The sequence below is a fragment of the Podarcis liolepis genome (genome assembly GCF_965112155.1).
Source record: "Podarcis liolepis genome assembly, chromosome: 2".
Taxonomy (NCBI): domain Eukaryota; kingdom Metazoa; phylum Chordata; class Lepidosauria; order Squamata; family Lacertidae; genus Podarcis; species Podarcis liolepis.
The window spans coordinates 85,861,765-85,876,729 of NC_139555.1; the positions used below are offsets into that span (position 1 = coordinate 85,861,765).

The 14,965-nt window shown below is 44.8% G+C and overlaps 1 protein-coding gene across 6 annotated transcripts in view; it reads left to right on the plus strand.

Moving 5' to 3' along the window:
• Positions 1-14,965, plus strand: part of PLXNA1 (plexin A1) — a 299,945-nt gene that overhangs the window by 271,402 nt on the left and 13,578 nt on the right. For 2 of the 6 annotated variants that reach the window (XM_083489159.1, XM_083489160.1), the window contains exons 26-31: positions 56-159; positions 1,607-1,703; positions 2,764-2,954; positions 6,166-6,335; positions 8,301-8,513; positions 12,253-12,403. In XM_083489159.1, coding sequence (XP_083345285.1) covers positions 56-159; positions 1,607-1,703; positions 2,764-2,954; positions 6,166-6,335; positions 8,301-8,513; positions 12,253-12,403 — 926 coding nt within the window. Of the gene's footprint in view, positions 1-7; positions 160-1,606; positions 1,704-2,763; positions 2,955-6,165; positions 6,336-8,300; positions 8,514-12,252; positions 12,404-14,965 lie in introns of all 6 variants that reach the window. The other 4 variants (XM_083489156.1, XM_083489157.1, XM_083489158.1 and 1 more) reach the window with 3 other exon arrangements.

The following is a 14,965-nucleotide window of genomic DNA, read 5'->3' on the forward strand; positions in this document are numbered from 1 at the left end:
TCCAAAGTGAGCACGATCCCCAGTGACCCCATGCCCTTCTCTTCCATCGGTGCAGAGTGGCGGCAGGGCAGGATGGCTCGGATAATTCTGCAAGATGAAGATGTCACGACAAAGATTGACAATGACTGGAAAAGGCTCAACACTCTCGCCCATTACCAGGTGTGGTGGTCTGCTGGCTTTAGTTGTAGAGGTGTGGCACAAGAAACTGTGTGGCACAACTAAGTTCACTCAACTTTAGATGCTTCATGTGTACAATGTGAGAGAAGGGCACTGCAGACAACCTCTGCATCTGATACAAGAGAAATGCATGATACACTCTTGACTGTAATTTGGATATTGCGTAATGTAGATTAATGATCAGTCACAAACAGGACAGTTCCTGAGTATACTGCCCAACAATCTAGAGTGGTCTTTTAGTATACAGTGGTACCTCAGGTTACATATGCTTCAGGTTACAGACTCCGCTAACCCAGAAATAGTGCTTCAGGTCAAGAACTTTGCTTCAGGATGAGAACAGAAATTGTGCTTTGGCGGTGCGGCAGCAGCAGGAGGCCCCATTAGCTAAAGTGGTGCTTCAGGTTAAGAACAGTTTCAGGTTAAGTACGGACCTCCGGAACGAATTAAGTACTTAACCTGAGGTACCACTGATGCACCCTTTTGGACATCTAAGGGGGTTGGCTCAGCCTTTCAGAAGGGATCCAGTTTGAAATGACATGGGTTGTGGGCCAGTGGGAACCACTCACTGCTTGCCTTTGCAGCTGCCCGCAGATAGTAGGCCACCTTGTCACTTGCCAGCTTTCTGCATTCACAGTCAGCCTTGCTGGGGCAAGGGACTGTCAAATTTCCATCCTCTACACACCTAGCCCAACATGGCTTCTCCTCAGAAAGGATTAAGGCAGGGACAGGTAACCCTTTCCAGCCCAAGGGCCATATTCCCTTCTGGACAAGCTTGAGGGCATCAAGGGGAGGGGCAGAGGCAGAAGTGGGTGGAGCAATGAATGAAAATTTATCTTTGTACAGCAGGCTAGTTTCTACACACACACACACACACACACCCCTATCCTCCATACAGTCATGCAAAAACATGTAAGGAAGGGTGCACAGTAGGGTCAGTGAGGGGTGCGGCCTACCAGGCAGAATTTTGAGAGCCAGAGTTCTGGAGGGCCATATTTGACCTTTAGGCCTCAGGTTCCCAACCCCTGAATTGAGGGGTAGTGTACAAGTGTGGGGGTATTTCCTCAAAGTGGGGCAGTTATTAGGACAATACCTAGCTAAATGTTTTAGAATGCGAGCAAGATACATGATTAAAGAGAAAATGTTTAAAAATGTAGAAAGTTAGAATTTCCCTCAGAGCAAGTTAGGCTGAGGAGAGGATAGAATGGGGATGTTGACCTGCAAGTGTAATCAGACTACCTCAGCTTCCGTCTTTTCCCTGAGGCATGATGGTCTATTGGGCCATTGTATCGAACTGCCTTTGGGAACCCACTGAATAGGCAATTACAATTTCAGCTTGTCTTAGTGTGAGGAGCTACTGGGATGAGAGATGCATGATATATGGGTCTGAAAAGTCCATTCAAACTTTGTTTTGCTAATATTCTTGCTATAGGTGACAGATGGTTCCTCTGTGGCCCTGGTGCCCAAGCAGAATTCAGCTTACAACATTTCCAACTCCTCCACCTTCACCAAATCACTCAGCAGATATGGTAAGTGAGAAAACAGCCGTCATTGCTTGCTGTCTGGGATTCAGGAATAGTCTGGAGATTAGGAATCAGTCTTCCTGAAGCAAAGGCAGAGCAGAAAAGATGCAATATTGCAGCCAAAGCGGCTTTTTCTTAACCCCTTTCCAATGTCCCATGCATCAGTTTTGGAAGAGAAAATCACCCAAGCCCACCTCAGTGCTACTTATAGCAAACCTACCAACGTTGCCACTTCAGAAATCCTTCTTCTGATTCTGTCTCATCCCTCTACCTGTTGATTCGTCATATCCTGTGTAATTACTTCTGCGAAATTTGTATTTTTCGTCAGGGTCTCTCAGTTAAAGTCCCTGGTAAGAATAAAGTTCCATGTTAGTTGATGAGGATAAGTAAGGTATCTATTGTGACACACCCTTACGTTAGTACTTTGTTGCGCAAAGGGTGTGGTGGGGGGAGAACTACAGCTCTTTAACATTTGTTTAAGAAGTGTTTTGATTTGAGCAGAACTTCCTGTGCACAGCATTAGATGCAACCCAGTGTGTTTGAAGAAAGAGATTCCTTTCATCTTCCCCCTTTAAAATGCAAAAGCAGCCAGTTAAAACTAGCAGAGCAGAAAAAGATGTCTGTCTGTCTGTCTAACCATATTTATAGCCTGCCTTTCCTCCTCAGAGATCCCAGGGGTCCTTCAGAAGTATCTTATATGAATGGCACACCAGGTTGATGTCTCATGTATTTGATAGAACATGTATTTGGGCAGGCTAGGACTGGAGAGAACCTGCCAACAGCATGAGCTGGCCTTAGGTTTTAGCAGCTTTCGCTCACTGCTTGCAGTTCCCCTGGCAGTAAAAAAAGAAAGAAAGAAGAAGTCCAATCATTTCTTGGTTAATAGAGCCACCCAGCCTATGAACTTTTGTTGCCTGGTTCTAAAGGGTAGCCCAACACGAATCATATACTCTTGGTGGTGTGACAGGCCTTGCTGCAAACTAAGTGAGGTGGAGGGAGGACAGCTGAGGCTGGAAGGCAGCGAAGGAGGGAGAGGCGGTTCCCATTGCATGTGGTTTCCTCACAGAGAGTATGCTCCGGACAGCCAGCAGCCCTGACAGCCTCCGTTCCCGGACCCCCATGATCACTCCTGACCTGGAGAGTGGCACCAAGCTGTGGCACCTGGTGAAGAATCACGATCACATGGACCAGCGAGAAGGTGACCGTGGCAGCAAGATGGTCTCAGAAATCTACTTGACCCGTCTGCTAGCCACCAAGGTAAATCAGAAGGAAGGCTCTACCTAGATGCATTCTAAAGTTTGAGTGTGCCAAGTCACACACAGAATCTGGTGGGTCTTTCACCCTGCCATGCTGTCAAGTTTCCGCCCTCTTCAGTCTTGCTGTTATAAATCAGCAGAGAGTATATGGAGACAACTTATTATTCCATTTGCGATGCTTTCTGACCTCTCATCTGCTTAACACCAAACACTTAAGGGTTTGGAGTTCTCACTGCTGCAGTTGCATCGCAAGAGATTCTAATGATAATAGCATTTCAGCAGCAATTGAAATCCAAGGTTCTTTAGAGAAATTTATCCCTTCCCCACACCCACAGCATACAGTGGTGCCTCGCAAGACGAAATTAATTCATTCCGCGAGTTTTTTCGTCTAGCGAATTTTTCGTCTTGCGAAGCACGGTGTCGGAAAAGTTTTGGAAAAGCTTCAAAAATCACCAAAAAGCTTAAAAAAGGCTACCACACCGCGTTCTATTAGTTGCTCCTCGAAGTCAAGTCGCAACTTATTAACGGTGTTAAGAAAAAGGAAACAAACTTGCAAGACGTTTTCGTCTTGCGAAGCAAGCCCATAGGGAAATTCGTCTTGCAAAGCAGCTCAAAAACCGCAAAACCCTTTTGTCTAGCGAGTTTTTCGTCTTGCGAGGCATTCGTCTTGCGGGGCACCACTGTACATTATCAGCCTCTGGGCCCATTATCACGAGATGGGTGATAGCCAATGCTTACTCTAGATGCCTTGCTGTCCCAGAGTGATCTGCTCCCTGCACATGCTAACGGCATATGTAACATTTTGCAAGAAGCATGATGCACCTTTCTTGCCCAGCCCACTCATACATACCTAGCTCTAGTAAAACCAGCAAGCCAACAAAACCCACACTTCTACACACCCAAAAATCAGAGGACATGAGCAGAAGTTCCCTACATAGGCTTCACCACTAGCTCTTGGGCTTCTGTGATGGCACTGCTGCTGTTGTCTTAGAATTTCTGTCTCTGTTCACCTGCTCCATTCCTTGAATTCCTTACACAACTTCTGACCGCAAGGAATAAGCAAAAAGATAGGGAAAGAGTGTGTTTTGGCTTGAGTGACAGATGATCAGGCAATCAGACAGACAAGCCAGTTTCAGTCTTCAAGGTATTTCCTCCAGCCCGGTGTCATGCTTTAAATACAAAGACAACCCCTAGATGGGATTTTTAAATCCCTTTATTTTTCCGGGTCACTGGTAATCCTAATCAGCCCACTTGGCCTGGTGATAGGCATGGGCCCAGGTTCTTCTGCCTCTCAATATATGCAGAGGGACCTGGCTTCATTCTTTTAAACTCTTCACCTACCTATGGAGCATTTCTGGCCCCAGTTACTTTTGGCCAAAAGGAAAAAAGGAAAAAACCCCAAACACCCAGCTGCAAAGACTAGTTTTGCATCCTAGCTGTTGACGAAGCAAAACTGAATCCCAGCCTCCGGTTGCTGCAATCACTGATTTCCCCTGTGCTCATTGTTCATATGCTTGATAGACGCCCTCATTTTATCAGCACTCAGCATCAGCAAAAGCCGAGGCAAGGGAGCTTTAAAAGTCCAATGGCTACTCACACTGTGTAATTGCTGCCCTGGTTTCTGATGTAAATCAAATGGTCAATAATATAAGATTTGTACAAAAGCAAACAAAAATAATATTGTCGAGTTCTGAGAACTGGAGAAAGCCACATTAATTGCAGGAGCTGGCATGCAAATGGCACAGCCGAATCTCTCTCTCTCTCCCTCTCTCCTACTTTATTCCCAGACCAAATAATAAATTGTAATAATCTGCCATAGCTATTTATTTTCTCACTGGAGGTTGGCTGCTGTGTTGCTGTTCATCCTGAATCAAAAACACTCCTCCAAAAGCAGGTGGGGAACAGGCTAAATCTTGCAATTTTCAGAGGAGTGTGAAGGAATATTTTGGGGGGTGGGCACAAAATTTGCCAGAGTTCTCAGCAAGCCGCCAACTGCCACATTTCTTTTCCCAAAATTCCCCCAATGCAAAGTGCATTCTGAGATAAAAATTAATAGTGGTGTCTGCCACAGACCACCTTGACAATCATCATTAGGATGGATTAGGTGGGTTGTCAGCTGGCTCAGCATGTGCCATCTAGCTTCAAACAGCCAAAGAAAAGGAAAAAAAAGATGAAAATGGGTGTGCTTTTCATGAAGCTTCTCATGGATTTCTATCATAGTCTTATGTGAAAATCTTAAGCTCAGCACTAATCACTGCTGCTTAACTCTGCAATTTCAACATAGTCCTGGGAGGTTCAGGTGTATTATACAGCGGAACCTTGGTTCTTGAACTTAATCCATTCTAGAAGTCCATTTGACTCACGAAACCGTTAAAAACCCAAGGCACAGCTTCTGATTGGCTACAGGAGCTTCCTGCACTCAAGCAGAAGTGGAGTCGGACATTCAGCTTCCAAGAAACCTTTGGAAACTGGAACACTTCTGGGTTTTCGGTGTTCAGGAGCCGATTTTGTCAACTAAGCTGTTTGACAACCAAGGTACCACTGTAGCTTCATGTATTGAATGTATTTCATACTTCAGTAGCTATGTGTTTAGCTATCCTTGTAAGAACTTAAAACCTTCAGCAAGCCAAGTATAGCATTCCACTGAACATGAATGAACTTGTGGCTAACACACAGTGACCTGGAACTCTCAAAAGATCAGGGTTATAACCAGATTCCTTTTTCTGCTTATAAAATAAGTCTTACCATCAGAAGGGGATTTTTAAATTCAAGATTCATAAGTGACTGACACTGCAAACAAGTGCCCCCTAATGGATGGATACTAGGAGGATATCATCTGGTGCCCCCATGGGAAAATGGTTGCACTCTATGACAGTCTGCTATGGCTAAGCCTACTTCTGAATTGCAGATGAAACACATGGCAGAGTGCTTAGATTCCTTGCGTTTTACTATGCAAAACAGCCTTCCTTGATGCTTCAGTCTTACTAGTAGAGTAGGCCCAAGAACAGGTGCCACCTCATCTGCTTTGTCTATGGATGTTGTGAAGAGATGAGATCACTTCTGTAACACAGCCTGTACATTTCTGTGGCTTTCACTGGCAATGCCAGTGTCATTTCAGGGCATAACTTTTCTTCTTATAATGTCAATGGGATCTTTATGCCTCCCAAGCAGACTATGCCTTCATTCCATTGCCACCATTTTTCTACATCCAGGGAACCTTGCAGAAGTTTGTTGACGACCTCTTTGAGACCATATTCAGCACCGCCCACCGAGGGAGTGCCTTGCCTCTCGCCATCAAGTACATGTTTGATTTCCTGGACGAACAAGCTGATAAGCACCAGATCAATGACTACGATGTCAGGCACACTTGGAAGAGTAATTGGTAAGTAGGGCCCACAGCTTGGTTGTAGAACGCAAACTGTGCATGCAGAAGGGAGTCTTCAGGTAGGGTGGTCTGCAACCCTGGAGAGCTCCTGCCACTCAGTGTAGAATCAGATACTATATGCAACTCTGGGCCTGCCTAATTCAGCCCTGCCCATTGCTGGCATGTGGCCTTTGGGGGAGTGGGCAACAAGGAAATGTGGCCTTTGGGATTGAAAGGATTCCCAACCTTGGTGTAGACAATGCTGAGCTATTGGAAAATGAATGTACAGTGGTACCTCCGGTTACGGACGGGATCCATTCTGGAGGCCTGGCAGTATCCTGAAAAGTCTGTAAAATGGAAGCGCCCTTCTACGCACGCACGTGGCGTGATTGAGTGCTTATGTGCATGCACACGGTGAAACCCGCAAGTATACACTTCTGGGTTTACCATGTTCGCAACCTGAAGATTATGTATCCAGAGGGATACGTAACCCGAGGTACCACTGTACTTAAATCCCACTTTTTCCTAGGGTAGGTGAAGCCTCCAATATGCATTCAAACAGTTTCTGCTAGATCACTTTCTGCTGGCCTATCAAAGCCAGTGCAAGGGAGTTGGGCACACTGCCCTGGATCAGTGCAAATTGAATGTAAGCTTATATAACCATCATAGCTAAAGATTGGAGCAAACTTCACCATTATAATTAGTTAAAAATACGGTAGGAAAGTTAGCACCAGCAGCATGCATAGCCCTAGAGAGCCAAATTCCGACTTCCTATCCATTTATACTAGAGCACAGGGGGATTTGGGTGCTCAGCGAGTGGTGAGATGCGACAAGCCCTCTGCTACATGCAAGGTTTCATGTCTCCCCACTGCGTTCTTCCCTTCTGCCGATTTCATCTCTCAGATCCTCTTAACCATTTCAGGGGACAAGAACATACACTCTCATCTCTGGCATTTGTTAAATGGAAGTCCAAATTGCTTTTGTATAGTTCAGTAACTGTCAGTAATTAGCCGGGCTGAAAAAGAAACATTTTTAAATGGCGATATGAGAGCATGGAAACGCTTGGAACTGATTTATCGCTATGCTTTCTGTAATAAAGGAAGAGTCGGTGTGTTGGGAGGGGAGAGGAGGGAGAGAGGGAAGAATCCCAATGATGCCTGGTTTCCAATTCAACAGAGTCCAGGGAGGCAGGCCCCTGCATACTAATGACCATGCTTATTCCAGGGTGATAATTCAATGTGCAGAGTTCATTTCTTGAGATCATTTTCTGAAATTTAAATGTGCATGTGTGCCCAGCACTTGCATGATAAGAATACTATGGAGCCAAACATTTGGTGTTTGAGTCAAATGTATTCATGGGAACCTGTGCCTGAGGTGGTATACCTGTGTGCCTGGGCTATACCACTTCAGACTGCAGCTGAGGGTCCAGATCATGGAATACTGTTCCATGCACACACAAAAATCATTCCATATAGAAAATGAGATGCCAGGGAGAATGAATTTGGATTAGCCTTCTCCCTTACATGGTAGGTTTCTATGTGTAGGAATCTCTCCTAGCTAGAACTAGGCTCAGAAGCTGTGAGGAATTACAAGAGGGGGTATCCCCAGAAATCTCAGTGTGTCGGCAGGGGTCTGAAACTTGGCTCTCTCCCAGAGAGAGATTGCTTGAGCTTCCCCAGCAGCTGTGAATTTCAGGGGAAAGGAAATAGGAGTCACTCAGCTGTACAGCATGGATTTTGAAGACCCAGTCAAGAGAAACATGAATTCTGGGTTGGGATGGGTCTGGAGCAAGGGGCAGAAAGGGGCAGAAGAGCTAGCAAACCACATTTCCAAATCACTACCATCTAAGGAGATTAAGAGAGACTATCTTCCCTGTTTTCTGGTATTCTGAATAGCCAAAGGTTATTGCCAGCCAGGGTCCTGTTTTTAGTTACCAAAAAATGTTTCCCCAGCCTGACTTTCCTCCTTTCTTTTCCTTTGCAGTCTACCTCTGCGCTTTTGGGTGAATGTGATTAAGAACCCCCAGTTTGTGTTTGACATTCACAAGAACAGTATTACTGATGCCTGCCTATCAGTGGTGGCTCAGACATTCATGGACTCCTGCTCAACTTCTGAGCACAAGCTAGGGAAAGACTCTCCCTCCAATAAACTACTGTACGCCAAGGACATCCCCAACTATAAGAGCTGGGTAGAAAGGTGAGTGGCTTCAACCATGGGGAGGTGGCCTTGCAAGATGCAGCTGTGTAAGAAGAGTTGCTTTTGTAACGTGTGCTCTGAATGGCTGGAGAGCCTGGCAGACCTGCACATGTGTATGAAAGAACCTCCCGGGACTGGAGGGTGAAGAAACCTTCCTAGCCAATTGGAAAAGACAGGTTGGTTGGTTTTTCAAAACGAGGACAATTGTCTCAGTCCCCAGTGACTAATAAATAAAGCACATTGGGGGGAATGGGGGAATAATGGAGGCAGCTGTTTGTAATGAAACTGTTGCCAGTGTGATTTGTAGGGAAAGGAGCAGAGCAAAATCTCTAGCCAAAGGAGCTTGCAATCTTAATTAATTTTGTTAAAAGTGCAAGCATGTCATATTGGGTAAGATGAAGTAAGGTTTTGCAGTTCATAGATTTTACCAAGAAGGTTCTGGTTCACTTTTCCAGGCATGTTTGTCTTGTTAACAAATTATTTTCCCCACCTCACAAAATGTTTTCCTACTGAAAATGAGTTAAACAAGAAGAAAGAGTGGAATTCACTGGAGGTAGCTCAATTCTGTGAAAGACCTGTCTGTTGCCACCATATTGATATACCAAGCAAAAACATGACATTTTTCTACCCCAGCTGACAAAGAGGGGGGGAAATTGACAGAGGAACATGCTGTGAAAATGGGGGTGAAGCCTTAGTTCTTCCCACCAGGCTGTTTGCAGCACAAGAAGCAGTTTCCTTGAGCTCATAGGCCCCCATGGAAAATGTGTAAGAAATGAATGGGACACTGTTAAGTAGGTTTGCTCAAAGAATCTCCTTCCTCCTTTTTTGCTGGACGCCGCACTTCACTTTAAAAAACAGAAGTTCTAGCAGCATTTTAATTTCCCCAGACCTGTTGTTCTTCACAGCATGTCTAGATTTCAGGATTTGGGGTGGTAGTGTGGAGTTGTCAATTTGTTTATAAGTTTCCTGGGGACCTGAGGAGTGAGTGTAGTGACTTCATCTTTCTGGGCCAGTTGTGATGTGGATGGATGGACGATGTCTTAGCTTAAGAAAGATGAAAAGGAAGCTTACAGGTATGATGCATTGAATTGAGCATCCTCGGCAGCTGCAAGGAAGGGTCCAGCACTGCTTGAAGCAGTGAACCCCACGGCCACCTTGAGAAGATGAGGGGAAATCCTTGTCACTGGTGTCTCCAGATGTCTGCCTCCTTTGCACTCCAAATGTATCTGTGGTTTTGGGTAGGAAAGTGCCCTTGTAAGCATCTTAACATCATCCCTTGGCAGAGATTGTGGCCAAAGGATAGGGGAGGCCTTTGATCTTCACCTCCCAGAGGCAGTATGTTGCCATTTGCTCCTGACCAGATGCCTGACACAGCATTGCTCCACTTTTGTTGGTTTCTTGAGGATGCAACGATGTTCTTCAATTATCCCAGCTGCGCCACAGCTTTTAATTCAAACTATATTAATGCTTCAGATTTCTGATTGAGAAAGGCAAAGGACATTGCATTCAGAATTATTTCTACTTATTCATACTACTGTGTGACAAATACATAGACAGAAACTTTTGACTGCCATCATGCACAGTGGTCCCCTTTCTCTTCTGTGCCTCTGTATCAAAGTGAGAGCAATTTGGTCAAATTTCTAATAAATATAATAAAAAATATTTTTAAAGGTACATACTCCAGAAATTTCCCCCCTCCACTGCTCACCTGCTCCACAGAGCCCACCTCAGAGAAGCGCCCATCCCAGGTGTGCTGTTCAATTTCTGTCTGCAACAACAGAGCAAAGCCCAACAGAGTTTTTTGGGATTGCATAGAGCCCTCCATAGCAAGCAGCTGCTTCACTACCAGCTGTTACTGCCAAGAACTGCATCAACAAATATCCCTCCCCTCAGTTTATATCCATGTTGCCTCCATGTTCCCAAGGGTATATGCATCAAGCATAGATGATTATATCTGGGGGGAGTGGGGGGACAATATCTGGTTGATGGGCTGGATCCTGAGCTCCCCTATTCCCCTCAGGCCATTTTGACAGGTGGGTAAGGATGTCAGCCTGTTAGTTACCTGACATCACCATGACATCAGCTGAATGTACGTCAGAGGAAAGACCCAGGCGTGCAGTCTAAGTGTGCTGCTGATTCTTTCCTTTCTCCCTTCTCGGCCTAGCTTGATCTGAAGCAAAGCAGCAAAGGAAGATTCCTGCCAAAAGCAATGATTGGCTGCAATGCAGAGTAGTGCAACAGATCCCTGGAGGACTTGCTGTTGCCTCTGATAAGTGCTGACAGCAAGCCTTACTTGCCAAGGAAGTATTCAAAAGCACACTTTACGGTTCCTGATTGTTCCTTTGCAGCCACGTCAGGTGTGTGGGAGGTGGCTATGGTTTGAGGGAAATAGCCTTGCGGGCCACATTAGGACTTCTGATTGGCCTAACTTGATTCCCCTCAACTGATGAAAAATTTCATTTTTTATTGTGTTCTCCTTCCATGGACTCAGGACAGCATGAATGGTTCTTCCTTCCTCTACCTTTTTAAACTTCAAAACAGTCCTGTGAAACACTAATCCACCCACACATTAATATTGTCAGTGGAGAGACTTCTGACTTGCCCACCTCTGAGAGCTCTTGTGTTGGCAGGCTCAAGGGAAAGGGCCTTTTTGTGGTAGCTGGCAGGTGTCCATTGGCCCTCATGGTTACAGGTGTTTAAAGAAAGCCTTAAAGACCTATTTGTTTTCACTGGCTTTTGCTTGTGTTGTTTGCTATAGCTGTTTCATAGTATTCCTGATGGTTCTGGATTGCACTTGGTATTGGATTTAGCTGGAGAGGTGTTTTTTTCATTCCTGCTGATTTTTAATATTGTGATTGCATTGTATTTTAACTTGCATGTTCCAGTGAGTAGACCTTAAAAGGTGCTGTACAAATCCTTTTTTAAAATGAAGTGATTATATGGCAGAGAAAGAGGGAGAGAGCTGGCCAGGGCTGAGTAACTGAAGCCTGGTCTTTCTGGTCCTAATCTAGAAGTCTATCCATTACACCACACTAGTTCTCACTAAGGTATCATTGTGGATTCTCTATTATGCTGTTATGGTGGCATTGGCAATGGCAATGGCAATGGCTTGTCTGTGGACAGCCTTGTGTATCATTCCCAGCTGTCTGCTGTTGACTGAATATTCACTCTATATCTGTCTTTGATGCTTACAAGGTCTGGGCATTCCTCTGATCCCTCCAAATACCCATTTTACATGCTCCTAACACTTCCTAATTTGCCACAAACTCAACTGATTACCATGAACTTCTCAACTAACCAACCTATTGTGGTTGAAGTTACACAAAGGTTTTCTGTACTCCAGTAGCGGTCTGCTTTCAGTTTATTGATGGGTGGATTGAATTTCCTCCATAAGGAGCCCTGTTGTCACAGTGTGACTGTGCAATAGGAAATCCAAAGGAGCATGAGACTCTTAATCTCGAGCCCCATGTTGGGCAAAAGATTCCTGCATTGCAGGGGGTTGGACTAGATGACCCTTGTGGTCTCTTCCAGCTCTACAATTCTGAGATTCTATGAGTCATTTGGCACAGGAGTAGAAAACTGTTTAATTTGCTTCGCATAGTATACTGTACTCAGTTGTTTCAGTTTAATATTTTGCTTTGTTACAACAAATCACTTGTTCTCCTTCTGGATGTCCCTAGATTTGTCTTCAGAAAAGGTTTTCCTTCTGACTTTCTGTCTCTCCTGCTCCCTGCTATAGATATTATGCAGATATTGCTAAAATGCCAGCAATCAGCGACCAAGACATGAGCGCCTACCTGGCAGAGCAGTCCCGGTTACACCTGAGCCAGTTCAACAGTATGAGCGCGCTGCATGAGATCTACTCATATATCACCAAGTACAAGGATGAGGTAAGGGGAAGCAGTAGGGGAGGATCAGTGGGAGGGAGAGGAGTCGATGACCTCTTTCCATAAGGCTGGTCTGCTCTGTATACCCACCAACCTCTTCTGAGGCCTCTCTGCCCTGCAAACTAGACTTGCTTATTTATTTTGGAGCTCAGATTTTTTTGGGGGGGTGGGGGAGTTAAAAGCTGACTGGCGGTGGAGTACATGAAAGGGATAACTGTGGCTGGAGTACGGATAAACCTCCACACTCCAGCCCACTCCTTTTCCTCCATTGAAGCCCCTTAACCCCCTGTGTTAGTGCTCCAAGGTGGGAACACTGTGCTTCTCTTGTGATGTGCAGCTTTGTCCTGTCAGGATCCAGCAGGCTATTATATACAATGGTGCCTCGCAAGACGGAAAACTCGCTAGACGAAAGAGTTTTCCGTTTTGGAGGTGCTTCGCAAAACGAATCTCCTATGGAGAAAATGTCTTGTGAGTTCCTGCGGGTTTTTTTTTCTCCCCCCCTTTTTCTAAGCCGCTTATCAGCTGATCCAATAAGCTGATAAGCTGCTAATAGCGCTAATAGCGCTAATCCTCTAATCCGTCAATGGGCTTGCTTCGCAAGACAAAAAATCTGCTAGACAAAGAGAATCACAGAACGGATTCTTTTCGTCTTGCGAGGCACCACTGTACTCATGTTTCCACCTTTCTCCCCCGTTCCTCCCCCCTTCCCCCGTGCAACTGTCCAAACTGCTCAAGGTAAACAAACAAACAGGCCAACTCTAACCTTCATTCCCCCCTCCCAACCAGGAAAGTAATAATAATAATAATAATAATAATAATAATAATAATAATAATAATAATAAAAAATAAAAGGTAAGCATCACAACAGTGTTAGCAAATATATAGCAGGTAAATACAAAAGAGGAGACTAAATCACACAGTGGGAAAGCATATAATTAATTAAATAAATAAACAAATAAAGTAACAAAAGAAAAGAGAGAAAATCCCGCTTGCCCTTTGCCATTCAATCACCAGCTTAAACTACAGGAACATGCAGAAGTACAGCAGAGGAAAACACTCTCTTAGCATGTCACTTGACTGTTTTCAGTTATCCCTATGTTGGGTAGTCTCCAATGGTATCCTAATTTGCAATCCCAGGAGTGGGGGGGGGGGGGCATGTTTGCCATGAAGTCACTTCAGCCAGCCTCTTAAGTTTTAAGGAGTGGTTAAAAGCCCATCTGCCGTAATTGGTATAAACTCCATAAAGTACTTTTCTGTGAACACATTCTCTGCAATCCTTTATTAAAGCAATAAAATATATAACACTAATAAAAATATATGTAATAGGATCACATGGATTTTATTGCCCGGCTGAACGACAATGAGACCTGGGGGAGTGGGGGGGGGGAATAGTGGCTTGTGTAAAGCAATAAAAGCCTTTGTACAAGAGTTTGCCAAACTACTCTGGGCAAGGAGGTTCTTCCAAGAGCTGGTGAGTGGCCCCACAGTTTCTTACGTTCATAAGTGGATAGAAAGTGGGGAGAGAGAGGGAGTTATCGTGGGAAGGGGCAAAGGTTGCAACACAAAGAGGTGGATCTAACAGACTGCATTAATGAAGAATTAGATAGGGTGCAAGGCATTTGGAAAGCAGGTTGAGGCTCAAGTTACTGCAGCTCAGTAGAACAGGCACAAACACCCATATCAGTTGTCTTGTCTGTCTCAAGCCATGAAGTAGTTGTTTGCACACTAAGGAAATTGACAAAGCATTATTTCTGAGTGACAGCAGATTAGTGCTGGGCAGCTGGACTAAATGCTGCCTGTCAGCGAAAACTGAACAATGATGTAGTTGTGGTCGTTCCTTCATACACAAGAGCCACGTGTGGCAACCTGCCTGGTGCAGAAGATACATACATGTTTCATGAGTAAAAATAAAAAAATTCCTTCCAGTAGCACCTTAAAGACCAACTAAGTTAGTTCTTGGTATGAGCTTTCGTGTGCATGCACACTTCTTCAGATACACTGAAACAGAAGTTGCCAGATCCTTCTATATAGTGAGAAGGTGGGGAGGGGTATTACTCAGAAGGGTGGTGGGAATGGGAGATAGGCAGATAGCTGAGAGAGCCTCTTGACGACTCTTAACGACTGTAATAGGTCTTACAGGAAAAGGCAAGGGGTGGGAAGGTGAGAAATGGTTTAGTTATGTATAGTGAGATATCCAATGTCTTTGTTCAGCCCAGGTCTTTTCATGGTTTTAAGTTTGGTAATGAGTTGTAATTCAGCAGCTTCTCTTTCCAGTCTATTTCTGAAATTCCTTTGTTTCATGAGCAGAGACTTAGGGTTGCTGTGGATATTCTCTACATTTCCATTGCAGAGTTCCTGCCAAGATGGGATGTTGTGCTGGTGTTCTGCCCTCCATCCCAGCTCCCTCTTCTGCAACCTGCTTTCAGCAGTAGTTGGAAGGCCATCTCTCATGGATGCTTGAGATTCCTGCATTGCAGGGGATTGGCCTAGATCAGTGTTTCCCAACCTTTTTTGGGCAAAGGCACACTTGTTTCATGAAAAAAATCTCGAGGCACACCACCATGC